Source organism: Dama dama, chromosome 23, assembly GCF_033118175.1.
Source record: "Dama dama isolate Ldn47 chromosome 23, ASM3311817v1, whole genome shotgun sequence".
NCBI lineage: Eukaryota > Metazoa > Chordata > Mammalia > Artiodactyla > Cervidae > Dama > Dama dama.
In genome coordinates this window covers 33098225-33113094 of record NC_083703.1, presented here as the reverse complement: position 1 = coordinate 33113094, position 14870 = coordinate 33098225, and the positions used below count along the sequence as shown (strand labels likewise).

General features: G+C 42.6%; 1 protein-coding gene across 3 annotated transcripts in view; it reads right to left on the bottom strand.

Moving 5' to 3' along the window:
- SLC39A12 (solute carrier family 39 member 12) overlaps positions 1-14870 on the bottom strand; it is a 79802-nt gene that overhangs the window by 60311 nt on the left and 4621 nt on the right. For all 3 annotated transcript variants that reach the window (XM_061125737.1, XM_061125738.1, XM_061125739.1), the window contains exons 2-3: positions 10728-11009; positions 2750-2957 (exon numbers count right to left, since the gene is read on the bottom strand). In XM_061125737.1, coding sequence (XP_060981720.1) covers positions 2750-2957; positions 10728-11009 — 490 coding nt within the window. The remainder of the gene's footprint in view (positions 1-2749; positions 2958-10727; positions 11010-14870) is intronic.

The window sequence follows — 14870 nt, the reverse complement described above, 5'->3', positions numbered from 1 at the left end:
TGGAAGGACTGATGCTGAAGATGAACCTCCAGTACTTTGGCCACCTGATGCAGAGAGCCAACTCATTAGAAACGACCTGATGCTAAGAAGGATTGAAGGCAGGAGAAGAGGACATGAGTTCGAGCAAGATCCAGGAGAAGGTGAAGGACAGTGAAGCCTGGCGTGCCAGTCTGTGGGGTCGCAAAGAGTCAGATGAGCAACTGAACAACAATCAAGTAACAGGAGAGAATGGAGGCACATATAAAATAAGATTATCCAGATTGCTGTTGCTTGTTGAGGCAGGGACTGTGAACATGGGAGTTCATTGTTTTATTGTTTCTACTTTTATTTATATTTGACAATCTCTATAATAAAAACATAAAAAAAAAAAAAACATGTAAAAATAGCATACTTTTGTTCCTCCTACTCCAAAATGCAATCAGTGTCAATAGGGCCCTAGTTCAGAGGCAGCTGTTAGAAAAATGCCTCAGGGCCTCTGGAATAAGCATCTAATTGTACTGAGATGGGAGGGAATTCTGAGTTCTCAAATGCAAACAGGACTGCTTTGTGCCCAAAAGAGTGATACTGAACATCTCTCACAAACATTGTGTGGGTTTTTTATCCCAGGTCCATGATGGTTTCATATGCAGACAGCTCGCCTTGATCTTACAGTACTGCTTGCCTCTAACCATCTTCTGTACTCCAGTGATTGAGCCTTCAAGTGGCACAAAGTTTTATTTGAAAAGTGGAGTAATTGCATTCCTTTGGTTGACATGGAAACTGTCCTGCTAAAACTCAATCACCCAAAATCTGAATTTCGTAATTCCTGTTTCCTATATCAAAATCATTCTCAGCACAGCATGCTTTGCCCTGGTCTCTGTCCTAGTGATGACAGCTAGGTAACACAATTGACTGATACTTCAGCTTTCATCTTAATAAAGATTCTCTTCCTTTCTTTCTTTTTTAATTAGTCTATTTTTAATTGAAGGATAATTGTTTTACAATATTGTATTGGTTTCTGCCATACATCATCATGAATCAACCATACGTATACATATGTCCCCACCCTCTTGAGCCTCTCTCCCACCTCCCATCCCATCCCAACCTCTCCAGGTTGTCACAGAGCACTGGTTTGAGCTCCCTGGGTCATATAGCAAATTCCCACTGGCTACCTATTTTACATATGGTAATATATATGTTTCCATGCTACTTTCTCCATTTGTCCATCCTCTCTGTCCCCCTCTGTGTTCACAAGTCAAAGCAAGAGTCCTCAACCTTCAGGATCTAATGCCTGAGGTGGAGCTGAGGTAATAATAATAGAAATAAAGTGTACAACAGATTTAATGCCCTTGAATTATCCTTACACCATCCCCCTCCCCTGGTTCGTGGAAAAACTCTCTTCCACGAAACAGTGCCTGGTGCCAGAAAGGTTGGGGACTGTTGGCTTAAAGCACATAAAATGAATTACAGAAAAACACATCTGTCATTCAACTGGTTATACAAACAAGTCAGGGAAAGTTCTGCGCAAATTTGGATGACTCCTAGCTCTTGATCCCTTTCAGAGTTGGAAGATTTATCTAGATCATGAGTGTGCTGCTGGCGTCTTGGAAAATTTGTATTTCTCTTCTGTGTTGTGACTTCCCAAGAGGAAATATGTTGGCAAAAGCACCAGCTATGAAGTGACACATCAAGTCCCCTTGGTGTGTGCAGAAAGCAGGGCGTTCTAATGCAGATGAAAAAATTAAGTCATTTCGCTCTTAATGTCTTGTTGAGTACAAAGAAATGTGTGAAACACAAATTCTGATTTCATTCCATGATGTCCTATTTTATCTCAGATCCCTAAAACGCTGGCAGTCACAAATGCAGCCAGGCCATCTGTTTAACACGACACGACTTACTTTTATGGTTCCAAGCAAACTGCTACCAAGCCTCTTGTACCATTTGGAATATCCTTTTATCCTTCTACACAAGCAGTCCCCAACCTTTTTAGCACTACGGAACAGTTTTGTGGAAGACAATTTTTCCAGGGACCAGGTGGCGGGGAGTGGAGGGGGAGAAAGGTGGGAGGGAGGAGGTGGTTTTGGAATGATTCAAACACATTATTTTTATTGTGCATTTTATTTCTATTATTTTATTACATCAGGTCCACCTGAAATCATCAGGCCTAGATCCTGGAGGCTGGGGACCTCTGTTCTACAGATACTTTGTCACCTGTTGCCCAGCACTTTATACCAAAAGAGATAGTAGTACTAGGGTGCCCTCATTTGCAGAGTCACATCCAACTGCTAGCAACCCCACAGACTGTAGGCCGCCAGGCTCCTCTGCCCATGGGATTTCCCAGGTAAGAATATTGGAGTGGGTTGCCATTTCCTCCTCCAGGGGGTCTTCCCGACCCAGGAATCGAACCTGAATCTCCTGCATTGGCAGGTGGATTCTTTACCACTGAGCCCCCTGGGACGTCCCAATTAGTACTAGCAACAGATCATAAAAATCTCTCCCTTCATCCCTCTACCCACAATTTCATCATCCCTGTTCAAAGGTGCTGAGTTTTTGTTTTTGTTTTTGTTTTTGCCTTATCACCCCACAGATGTCATAGCATGTTTGCCCTGACAAGGCCCCCTGGGCTGTCTCACAACAAGCTGAGATTAAAAGGGTGTTTAAAACATACCTGAACAAACTTGGTCACCACAATGCTTCCGCCTTTGTTTTTGCCACATTTTATATTTAGCAGTTGTGACTTGGAAATGAAATTCATGAAAAGCATCCTTACCGGATAGGTGAAGAGTATTTGTACTATTCAAGGCACTGAAAATGTATTCTGTAAAATAGTCTGGGGGAGGCAAGTTTCTTTGTCCCAGACAAACGCCTTGGAGGGACAAAGCAATGATTGTTGCTGCCAACCGGGGAAGGGTGTTTTCATCGGCACCATCACTGCTTAGGATTCCAGATTTTTTCTGCAGCACTTTGGTTTCCATACACTGAAATCAGACACAAAGTAAAAAGGAAATGTTAACTTCTGAAGCCATTTTGATTAGAAAATCTATAGGGACTTCCCTGGTGGTTCAGTTGTTGAAAATCTGCCTGCCAATGCAAAAGACACAGGTTCAATCCCTGGTCTGGGAAGATTCCACCTGCCATGGGGCAACTAAACTTGGGCATCACAGCTGCTGAGCCCTCAGGCCCCAGAGTCTGTGCCCCACAACATGAGAAGTCACTGCAATGAGAAACCCATACATGCACTGCATCGAAGACCCAGTACAGCCAAAAATAATTAAAAGAAGAAGAAGAAGAACATCTGGTGGCTCAGACAGTAAAGAATCCACCTGCAGTGTGGGAGACCTGGGTTTGATCCCTGGGTTGGGAAGATCCCCTGGAGGAGGGCATGACAACTCACTCCAGTATTCTTGCCTGGAGAATCCTACGGACAGAGAAACTTGATGGGCTACGGTCCATGGGGCTGCAAAGACTGGAACACGACTGAACAACTAAACACAGCGCAGCACCGCCTAGCATCATTTTCTAGTCTCAGACAGAACTCTATTTGGAAAATACTTGTTTCTTTCATCTGCCATGACACGGAATTTTTCAACTCCCATCTCAGTGGTTCTTACCTATCTAATCTTTCTCATTATTCATCTAAAGATGCGTTTTCTCCGATGAGACTCTGGCCCTGACTACTTGTGAAACAGGAGGGACATGACATAAACTGATTAGAATCAAATATGTCCGAGATGGCAGATGAGTCAACTTGCTCTAGAACTTGAGCCTCAGTATATACTCACTGTCTCACTCAGCAAGCTGACTGATACACCCACAGGTGCCACGACAGTTCTAAGGCAGACCATAAAGGTAAAAAACTGGGCAGTGGCCCAATTCCTGGAAATCTCCACCCCTTCCCCAAAACAGCTGGACTACTCCTTCCATTCATTAGTCTATGAAATTACCCAGCCCTATAAAAACTGACAACCCCACACCCTGGTGCCTACATCCTCAGATGGCCCACACTGTGGAGTATGTTTCTCTCTAAATAAATCCACTTCTTAACTATCACTTTGTCTCTCATTGAATTCTTTCTGTGATGAGACATCAAGAATCTGAGCTTCATTAGTCCTGAGAACAGGTGTGATCTCAATTAAAATACCACAGGTCTAAGTCCCAATCTGAGGTGCATGTTTAACTTTCATTCTTTCAACTGGTGAACTGTTTTTCTCCAGCTTCAAGTACAGCCTGAAGGCTGATAACATTCAAATCTATATTCCTGACCTTGACTTCAAGCTGACTCTGCTGTCTTATATGATCACAGAGTATGCTCCCTTTCACATCTGCCTTCAACTACTTGGTTCAGCTTCCTCCTACCAACCAAAATTTACTCCAGCTGTAGGCTAGTGATGACATGGATTCTCTTTTCATTCCCAAAGAGAGGTTCTCCCCAATGGTAAGATACAAAGGGAAGAAGAAGGATCCAAAACAAAAATGTGGGTCATCACCCATCTCACAATTTTTATAAAGAATAAGTGAATCTACTAGTTGAATCATTGTCAAGTGGATGTGTGTATGTGTGTGTGTGTGTGTGTGTGAGTGTGTGTGTGAGTGAGTGCGCTCAATCACTCAGTTCTGTCCAACTCTTTGTGACCCCATGGACTGTGTCCCACCAGGCTCCTCTGTCCATGGAATTTTCCAGGCAAGAATACTGGAGTGGGTTGCCATTTCCCTCTCCAGGGGATCTTCCTGATCCAGCAACTGAACTCCTGTCTCCTGCATCTCCTACATTCACAAGCAGATACGTTATTGCTGAGCAACCTTAGAAGAGGGGAGCATGGTGAAGGCCAAAGGTTTACTGGCATGAAATGGAGTTTGCCCTATATCCTGAAATCAACTGGAAGTCAAAGAAGAATTTTGAGCAAGGGATGGGAACAGGACAACATGACTAGTATGTTTTGATGAATTCACTCTGGCTACATGGTGGAGAACAAATAGACTGGAAAGGCAATCCGTGATTCCTAGAAGCACAGTTGGAAGACTATTATAGCAGTCCAGGTAAAAAAACAGTGATGATGATAATTGGAGAAAAGTCATCAGGTTATGGATCTCTTCAGGATGAAATAGCAGTAGGACTTGGAGCTATATTAGATATAAAGGTGGAAGGAATTTATAAAATAAAATTTCTAGTTCGGCATTTATCTGCTGACCTATGAAGTGACACATAGAGACTGGGTCTCGCTGGGTTGACTTATGGTCACATTTTAAGTATGAGGTGCCTTTACCATATCCTTTAAGAAAAGATGCTGAATAGCTTATGTGGGTCTGGAGTTCACAGGAGTGTCTGAGATGGAGATACACTCTTGTGAGTCATCTTTAAGTATAGATGTGCTACCCTGGAGGAAGCATAGGGAATGACGGGGGGCTAAGATCATGCCTGAAAGAGTATTAATGCTTAAAATCTACACACAGTGAACATAGGGTTGTTTTTGAATTGGTAGGTTTTTTCTCTTGGGTAAATACTCAGTACAAGTTGCTAGATCATTTGGTAGTTCTAGTTTTATTTTTTTGAGGAAGCTTCATTCTGTTTTCCATAGTGGCTTCAGCACTATAGGCAAGACATGGAAGAAACCTAAACATCCATTGATTGATGAATAGGTAAAGAAGATGTGGTATATGTGTATATACCTGATGGCTCAGCAGGTAATCTGCCTGCAAAGCAGTAGACACATGATATGCAGGTTTAATCCTTGGTCAGGAAGATCCCCTGGAAGAAGAAATGGCAGCCCACTCCAATATTCTTGTTTGAAAAGTCCCATGGAGAGAGGAGCCTAGTGGCCTACAGTCCATGGGGTCACAAAGAGTTAGACACAACTGAGCATGTATGCATGTATACATGTACAAAGGAACATAATGCAGCCATAAAGTAAAATGAAATTTTGCCATTTGCAACAAAATGGCATTACGCTAAGTGAAGTAAATTAGGAGGCCAAAGACAAACACTCTATGACTTCATTTATAAATGAAATCTAAAAAACAAGTGAACCAAACAAAACAGAAACAAACTTATGGAAATAGAGAACAAACTGATGACTGTCCTAGGAGATGGAGTGGGAGATTGGGTGAAATAGGTGAAGGGAAATAAGAGGTGCAAACTTCAAGTTATAAAATAAATTATGGAGATAAAACGTATACATAGGAATAAAAAAAAATCTACACAGAGAAAGAGAGATGAGACTGCATAGGTGAAAATGGGGTCAGAGGGAAAGAAAAACAGGAATGTGCAGCGTCACACAAGCCAAAGTAGAGACTATTTCAAGGGCTACATAAGCAACATCCAAGAAAGAACAGGTTCAGGAATAGAAATAATGATTTTCCATTTTAACATTGAATTTCAAGGGCCAAGGAAATAGCCAATGGAGAATTTTGAAAGGCAGGTGTTTATATGAGTTGATGACTCAAAAGAGAAATCTGGACTGGTATGCAGCAGAATTGAAGGTCATCAGTGTTTGGGAGTGCTTGACATTGTGTGAGTGAAAGTCACTCAGTCGTGTCCGACCCTTTGTGACCCCATGGACTATACAGTCCATGGAATTCTCCAGACCAGAATACTGGAGTGGGTAGCCTTTCCCTTCTTGAGGGGATCTTCCCAACCCAAGGATCGAACCCAGGTCTCCCATACTGCAGGCAGATTCTTTACCAGCTGAGCTATAAGGGAAGCCCGGCTTAAGGGATGGCAGGTCAAGTTTATCCTTCAAAGGAACAGCTGGACAAGTGAGAAGAAAACCAGGAGATGGGTGTGATGGAAATGGGAAGAAAAAATCATGAAATGTGGGATGACAGAAATCAATGAGTGACGGGAGTTCCCCAGTGGTCCAGTAGTTAAGACTTCACTTTTGAATGCAAGGGACACAGGTTCAATCTCTGGTCAAGGAACTAAGATCCTACGTTGTGTTAGTCTCTCAGTCATGTCCGACTCTTTGCCATGGTGCCCCCCATGGCCCAACTTTGGTTTTCCATCTCCTCGCTATATTCTTGTTACTTGAGATGCACTCACAGTGTCAAGCACTCCCAAACACTGATGACCTTCAATTCTGCTGAATACCAGTCCAGATTTTTCTTTGAGCCATCCACTCATATAGACAGACTTCATAGACTATAGCCTGCCAGGCTCCTCTGTCCACGGGATTCTCCAAGCAAGAATACTGGAGTGGTTTGCCATTTCCTTCTCCAGGGGATCTTCCCAACCCACGGATCAAACCCACATCTCTTATGTCTCCTGCATTGGCTGCATGCTGTGTGGTACAGGTGAAAAAAAAAGAAATCAATGAGAGAAAGAGGGCTTCATGGAGATGGGACTTGACTTCAAAAGTGAGAGCACAGAGCAGGACATAAACTGTTTAGAAATACCACGTACAGGAGTGTGAGAAGGAGGAAGTATGCTCATCAAACAAGGAACCAAGGGGAGGTTTACTATGTCAGTGTTGCCTGTGATACAGGACAATGTGGGGAAAGTGCTGATAAGATTTACTTACTGAAGTATATAGTTGATTTACACTATTGTGGTTAATTTTTGCTGTACAGCAAAGTGACTTAGTTATATATATATACATATATATATATGTATATATATATATACACACACACACACACACACTCTTTTTCATATTCTTTTCCATTATGGTTTAGGGCAGGGATCCCCTAAGCCCAAGCCACACACCGGTAGTGGTTCATGGTCTGTTAGGAACTGGGCCACATGTGAAGAGGTGAGCAGTGAACAAAACTGGAAACATCTCTCACCCCCCTCCACGGAAAAATTGTCTTCCACAAAACCAGTCCCTGGTACCAAAAAGTCAGGGACTGCTGATTTAGAGAACTGTAGTCAATAGCCTGTTTGTTTGTTTGTTTTTTAAAGTCTGTAATTGGTGAGTTTGGCAAGAGCCTATTCATAGCTATGGTGGGGAGCAGTGTGGAAGGCTGAGAGGCAGTTATCAAACTTTAAACAAATTTGGAGAAGTAGCCAGAAGACTCATGAATGACAGTAAGAAGTTAAAACAGCAGACAGTGTGTACGGCATAGAGGTGGGGTGGGTTTTTCATGGAAGCTGTAAAAGAGTAATCATCTCAAAGTGCCACTGAGGACACAGAAAGATTCTAAAGCTTGTTTCCATCCCTGAAGTCCTTAGGAGGTGGTCACAAATATTCATGCTCCATATAAGAAGCAGGGTTAGTGGAAGACCAGGTACATTTACCGTGGAAACAGCAAGAGCAGAAAGAATGGAGAAAAGTGGGTGCATTCAGACACGCAGGAAGATGAAACCGAGTAGGAAGAGAAGGAAGGAATAAAGTGATGTTTAGACTCTGCACCATTAGGGAAGGTAGCTAAATCTGGGTATGATGGAGTAAGGTTTTCTCTCTTAATGAACTGGTTAAGGCCCAGCTGGAGCTGCTGTTAGTGGTGTGACTTAAGGAGATTGAGTCCTATGCAAACCAAGACCTGCTAGTCATTTTGGGCCTGGATTGCCAGAACCTTATGTGACCTTATATCCTCTAGTCAGAGAGCAGCAGCCTGCAGTGAGGTGCCAAGAGGCCTTCTGCAAAAGTCCAGACTGACTTACATCCTAGAGGAACCCAAGTCCAAGTGCATGGGCCACAGGACCCAGGATCTGGAGACAATGATTTCTTCCATGAGATAGTTGTTCCAAGGTGCAGCACAGGGTTATGACTCATCAGTAGCTCAATTTTTCTTGACTCAATATAAGAATAAAGTAGATCTACATGTAATATTGAAGTAGTTTATTCTGTTATGCTGCTGCTGCTGCTAAGTCACTTCAGTTGTGTCTGACTCTGTGTGACCCCATAGATGGCAGCCCACCAGGCTCCCCCATCCCTGGGAGTCTCCAGGCAAGAACACTGGAGTGGGTTGCCATTTCCTTCTCCAATGCATGAAAGTGAAAATTGAAAGTGAAGTCACTCAGTTGAGTCCGACTCTTCGTGACCCCAGGGACTGCAGCCTACCAGGCTCCTCCGTCATGGGATTTTCCAGACAAGAGTACTGGAGTGGGTTGCCATTGCCTTCTCCTTATTCTGTTATAGGAATGTTTAATCTCATACACACACATTCAGAAACTCAGGTATTTGCAGTATGCATTGCATAACCAGAAGTCTGCATTAAATATATACACTCCATCTGCCTTTAAATGCTGGCTTTCCATTTGCATTTAATATATATCAAAAGACAGTAACACACAGGAGGCTAAAAGCCCAGTGGCTAATTTGAACTGATCTTGTATTATATAGATGTTGCACTGAGGAAATTCTCTGTAGGGCCACCTCCTTATTTAAATAGAAAATTGAATTCTATAAAAGAATCACATTTTCTCAATTGGAAATAGAAAAAAAATACAGCCAAAGTTTTGAGATTCATGTGATTTTGAGTTACTGAAATGATACCTACAAAGTCCTCAGTAAACTGTCTTTCCATTTGTTCTGCCAAATATAAGAGAAATTAAGCCTATTCACAGCAAATTGGAGGGTATGTTTTCTGGCATTAAGTTGCAGCATGTTTGCAGAGATACCTTTGAACTCCTAGAAACCAGAATTGAGGTCAATAATTAAAATTTATCAATATATGTTGCCACAGAGTGAATGTTTGTGTCATGCCCAAAATTCACATGTTGAAATCCTAACCTCCATGGTGATGGTATTAGGAAGTGAAGCTTTTGGGAGGTGATTAGATCATGAGGGTGGAACCCTCATGAATGGAATTAGTGCCCTTATATAACACCCCACGGGTCTCTCTCGCTCCTGCCATCATGTGAGGACACAAAGAAAAGATGACTTTCTGCGAACCTAAAAGTAGCCTCTACCCAGCACTTTGATCTTCAACTTTCCAGTCTCCAGAAGCATGAGAATAAATTTATGTTGTTTGTCAGCCACCCAGTTTGTAACACTTATATTCCATCAGCCCAAATGGACTAAGACACATGTCAATTAATAATTCAAGAGGAAAAAAAACCACATTCTGCCACACTCTTCAAAATGTGCTGATGGCTCAATTAATTCTTTAAGAAAATATGGCTTGAAAGAGTTCATGTTCAGAGAATGTTATCAGCTCAAACTTTCCACCACAAAGCAGAAAGCAAAAAGGTAACTGAAAGGTCAGCTTTTACTGGAACAGTAATGAGGCAACAAGATGCTTGTTTCCTAATAGTGGGAGCTTTAAGAGAAGAAAAGACTTGGGACCGCTGAATATATGCAGCACCAATCAAAAGCCACAAAAGAGATAATGTCTGTGCTGACTGTCATGAATAAGGCTTTTTGCAAGCTGCATCCTCCGGGAAGTAACTAATAATAAAATCATCTCTTCCCAGCTCTTACCACCTTCTATCTCTCTGGCTAGAAGGCAAGGCAAATAGACACACTGCAATCACTACTAGAGTTCAGTCCTTGTAGACTGATCAAAAACCATGAATCACATTCACTCTAGTACTCAGCGGGACTCAGAATAGAGCTGCCTTCTTACCTGGCCTGTCTGCCCACCCACCCATGGAGCTTCTGGCTAAAACTCATCTGACAACCGATTAATTGTTACATTCCCCACTTCAGACTCAGAATTTTAAATTATTACAACATCCGATCACTAAAAAATACAACTACTTACCTCTCTAAGAAGTTTTTGAGCATCTTACAAATATATTAGTGACAGAAAATCATGCTCTGAGACTGTATCTTAGCAGCAGAGCTAGTTAGCAATTCTGACTTTCTTACCTGGTTTCTTGAAGTGTCAAAGTACTGCCTGGTGAAAGCCAGAATATCTTCCGTCTCATTCTGTGAAAGGAAATAGGAGTCTTCATCCTGCCTGAGGCTGAGAAGGCTATGCAGGTAAAATGTATACTCCTTATTACTCATGTTGAGCTTAGAAGAACAAATCTCTTCCTGATGAATGATGTAATAGAGAAGGAGAAGAGAAACTCGCTGGATCACTTCCTCTTTGAGCTGATCCTCGAAATCTCCTCCAGCTATTAGTAACAGGGCATCCGGTTCAAAGCACTGTGCAAAAATTAATAAATAAAAATAAACAGAAAGCTTGACAAATAGTCCCAGAACATTAACCACCACAGAGTCTCTGATGCTTATTATTTTATGAATAGGAAGGAAAAGTGGGCAGTCTCAATAGCCCAATTCAAGTAAGACAGCCAGGGTTGAACTTTTTTTTTTTTTTCATTTGAAGATATTTGTCCCCCAGAAAGGGAATACATCTCTTTGGGGACATAAGTTTATTTTATTTTATTTTTTCATTTATTAGTTGGAGGCTAATTACTTTACAATATTGTAGTGTTTTTTGCCATACATTGACATGAATCAGCCATGGATTTACATATGTTCCCCATCCTGTACCCCCCTCCCACCTCCCTCCCCATCCCATCCCTCTGGGTCATCCCAGTACACCAGCCCTGAGCACTTGTCTCATGCATTCAACCTGGACTGGTGATCTGTTTCACACTTGATAATATACATGTTTCAATGCAGATCTCTCAGATCATCCCACCCTCGCCTTCTCCCAGAGAGTCCAAAAGTCTTTATGCAAGACAGAAAAAGAGACACAGATGTATAGGGTTGAACTTTTATACAAGGAAGTTCTCCCAGGAAGTCCTTATTTCCTAAATGCAGTCTTTCTGTCTTCAACTATGGTAACACAAGCTGTCAATTTGCTGCCTTGACTAAAACCAGCTGATTCTGGCTTTTAAAGTGATGCCCCATTGCATTTAGAATGAAATTCAAGCCCTTATAATTTTCTCTTCAGTCTGGCTTCTATCTACCCTATCTAGCCAACCTCATCTTATCCTCTCTCCACTGCTGTCACTTCACTTCTGCTTCTGTGACTTTCTGTCAGTTCCACCAGGCTCTATCCCACTTGATTTCCTGGGTCTCAGCTTCAAGGGCCAGCTCCTCAGGGGAAGGCACCCGGATACCCTGTCCAAAGTTGGAAGCTCCCATCCCTGCCCTGTGTTCTCTAGCACAGTGCCATTCAATAGAAATACAATGCAAGCTACAAGGGCTAGGTACACTTTAAATTTTCTGGTAACCACATGTTTTGTTTTGTTTTGTTTTGGCTGTGCTGGGACTTCACTGCAGTGCATGGGGGTCTCTCCAGCCGTGGAGCATGGACAGGCTCTACAGCACGTGGGCTCAGTAGTCACTGCACATGGGCTTCTCTACTTGGGGCACACAGGCTTAGTTGCCCCATGGCATGTAGGATCTTAGTGTCCTGTATTGGAGGGTGGATTTTTAACCACTGGACCACCAGGGAAGTCCCAAGTAGCCACCTCTTAAACCATAAAAGAAGCAAATGAAATTTGAATAATACATTTTTTTGAAAGATACACGTATATGCAAGATATGATCATTTCAACACACAATCAAAATTCTAAAAGGTGTCAATGTGCTATTTGACATTCTTTTTTGTCACACTAAATCTTTGAAATCTGCTGTGTGGTTTACACTGACCAGTATATCTCAGTTGGGATGAGCCACAGATTAAGGGTCTAACAGGCTGAGGCAGCTAACGGCAGCTCTAGCATTCACGATTTTTTCATTTTTTCATGGAACTAGGCTTCTGAGATTAATTTGTCTGCTTGTTTATTTTCTATTTTTTCTTGATGACAACTGGCCCAATAAGGCTGGATTTTGTCTGCTTTGTGCATAGGTCTATCCTCAGTCTCTAGCACCACGATGACACTTAAGAAGAGTGAAAATGGAATATGTGTGCTCAGTTGCTCAGTCGTGTCTGACTCTGTGACTCTTTGGGCTGTAGCCTGCCAGGCTCCTCTGTCCAAGAGATTTTTCAGAAAAGAATACTGGAGTGGGTTGCCATTTCATCCTCCAGGGGAATCTTCCCGACCCAGGGATCAAACTCGTGTCTCTTACGTCTCCCATATTGGCAGGTGGGTTCCTTACCACTTGTGTCACCTAATGGGCACCATCTGCTTCTCCCTCATCCCACCTAAGAGAACTGATGTCAGCACCCTTCTGAGACTCAATCACTGCACCCTGCTATTAACAGAGAGGTTGGTGGTTTGAGAATTACTAAAAATGCTTCCATGATGCTTTGTTTCACAAGCCACAGGCAGATCCCTGGCTTGTCTAATCAAGAAGTTTATTTGACAGAGAAAGGTGTTTGGAGAAACGTGTTGGGACAGTGAGAAAAAGAAAGACACATAGGTTGTGGAAGAGAAGCTTTCCAAGCAAGACAAGAACTGTCTTTCTTCAAAGACACTCGAGGAGCTTCTGGGAACACTCCCAGGATCCAAGAAGCAGTCCATGACATGGCACCAGTCTCAGAGTGAAGGCATTAAGTAATACCTATCTCGAGCCCCAGGGGAGCTGTCCCACTGTGGGATAATCTACTCTAACATCTTTGAATCTGTTCTCTGAGGTGGAAGTTTCAGGGGATCTAATTCCATGTCTGCTGTGCGTCCCACTGGGTAACATCTGGAAAATACCATCTGAGTCAGAAAGAAACATGTCATCCATCTGTAAAGCAAAGCATTAATCACATTCTTCACAAGCCAGGAAGATTCCAAGCTCTCCCCAACTCAACTGCAAGGGGCCAAGAACTCAGCAAACAGGCGCAGGCTTCTCAATGAGAGCAACTCTGAACGTCAAGGTTAAACTCAACCACCAAAACCACACCAGCTCTTTTCTGTTCCCTCATCAGCCCTAGAGAAAAGTCCATGGGTTGGTAGCTGTTGTATGGGGCTGACACCAAGACCCAGGGAGGTGAGTCAGATGAATCCTTTGGACCAAATAATGTCCTGAAGCTAGACTATCGGTAAAACTATTGTTCATACGGCTACCATTTACTGGAAGCCATGTGTCCAAGACAGAGCTAAGCACCTTCCATACTGAGTCATTCCTCAATGGATAAGTCTCCTGGTTTCTGGAAAGGGTGTTGGATAATCAATTTTTCAAAGAGGGGAAACATTGCATCATTTTAAATGGAAAAACAAAATGTGCCCAGTTTATATCATAGTCCACCAAATATTTCTGCACAGTAGACATCATTCAGAATACTAATTGACCAATTATTTAATGCATAATGAGTTAATAGGTATATTTATATGCAGTATGCAAAGATTTAAGTATGCACAGAATTGAGTATGAACTAATTTTTTCCTTCTATGAGGAAGAATACCCTTAGTATATGTGTAAGCCAAGTTTAACAGAGGGTGAGTAATGTACTTAAAGCCACACAGTTGATAGTGGCTGCCCAGTCTTAATTCCTGCTCTACCATTGACAGGCTTTATATTCTCATTCCTTTGTTTTGTGTCATGGAAATCAGCTGTGGATCACCTATGTATTTACTGTGCAGCCCCTTAGCCAGTAATTTTCTCTCCCTCCTGTTTGGTAGGGGAAAATTGGGTCAGTTAGGAGGCCAGGGGATTGGTAAGGTTCTCATACCAATCAGTGAGAACATGGTATAACCAGAGGGTTGATTGGATTCACCCTGGTCAACTTTTAAGTGCTATTCAGGTTGCTTGATAGCACTGAATAGATGGGAAGAAGAGTGTCAAGAACATATAGAACCTCCGTGAGGCCACCAGACCACATTTATGTGGCCCAGGTGTGGCTGTGTGCTGGTCGCACACAGCAGTGTCTATGGCCACTCTTCATCCCATCCAAGCTGCCTGAGACCTTGGCCCACTCATGGTTCCTTCTCCATTCTTTTGCTGTGGACCTTTCTAAAGGTGGGGAGAAGGGGTGTGGTACAAGGTAGTGGAGGAGAGGGTAAGAGCTGGGCTTTCCTGGTAGTCAGGTGGTTAAGAATCCAGCTTGCAACACAGGCGACACCAGTTTGATCCCTGGTCAGGGAACTAAGATCCCACATGCCACAAGGTAGCTAAGGCCAC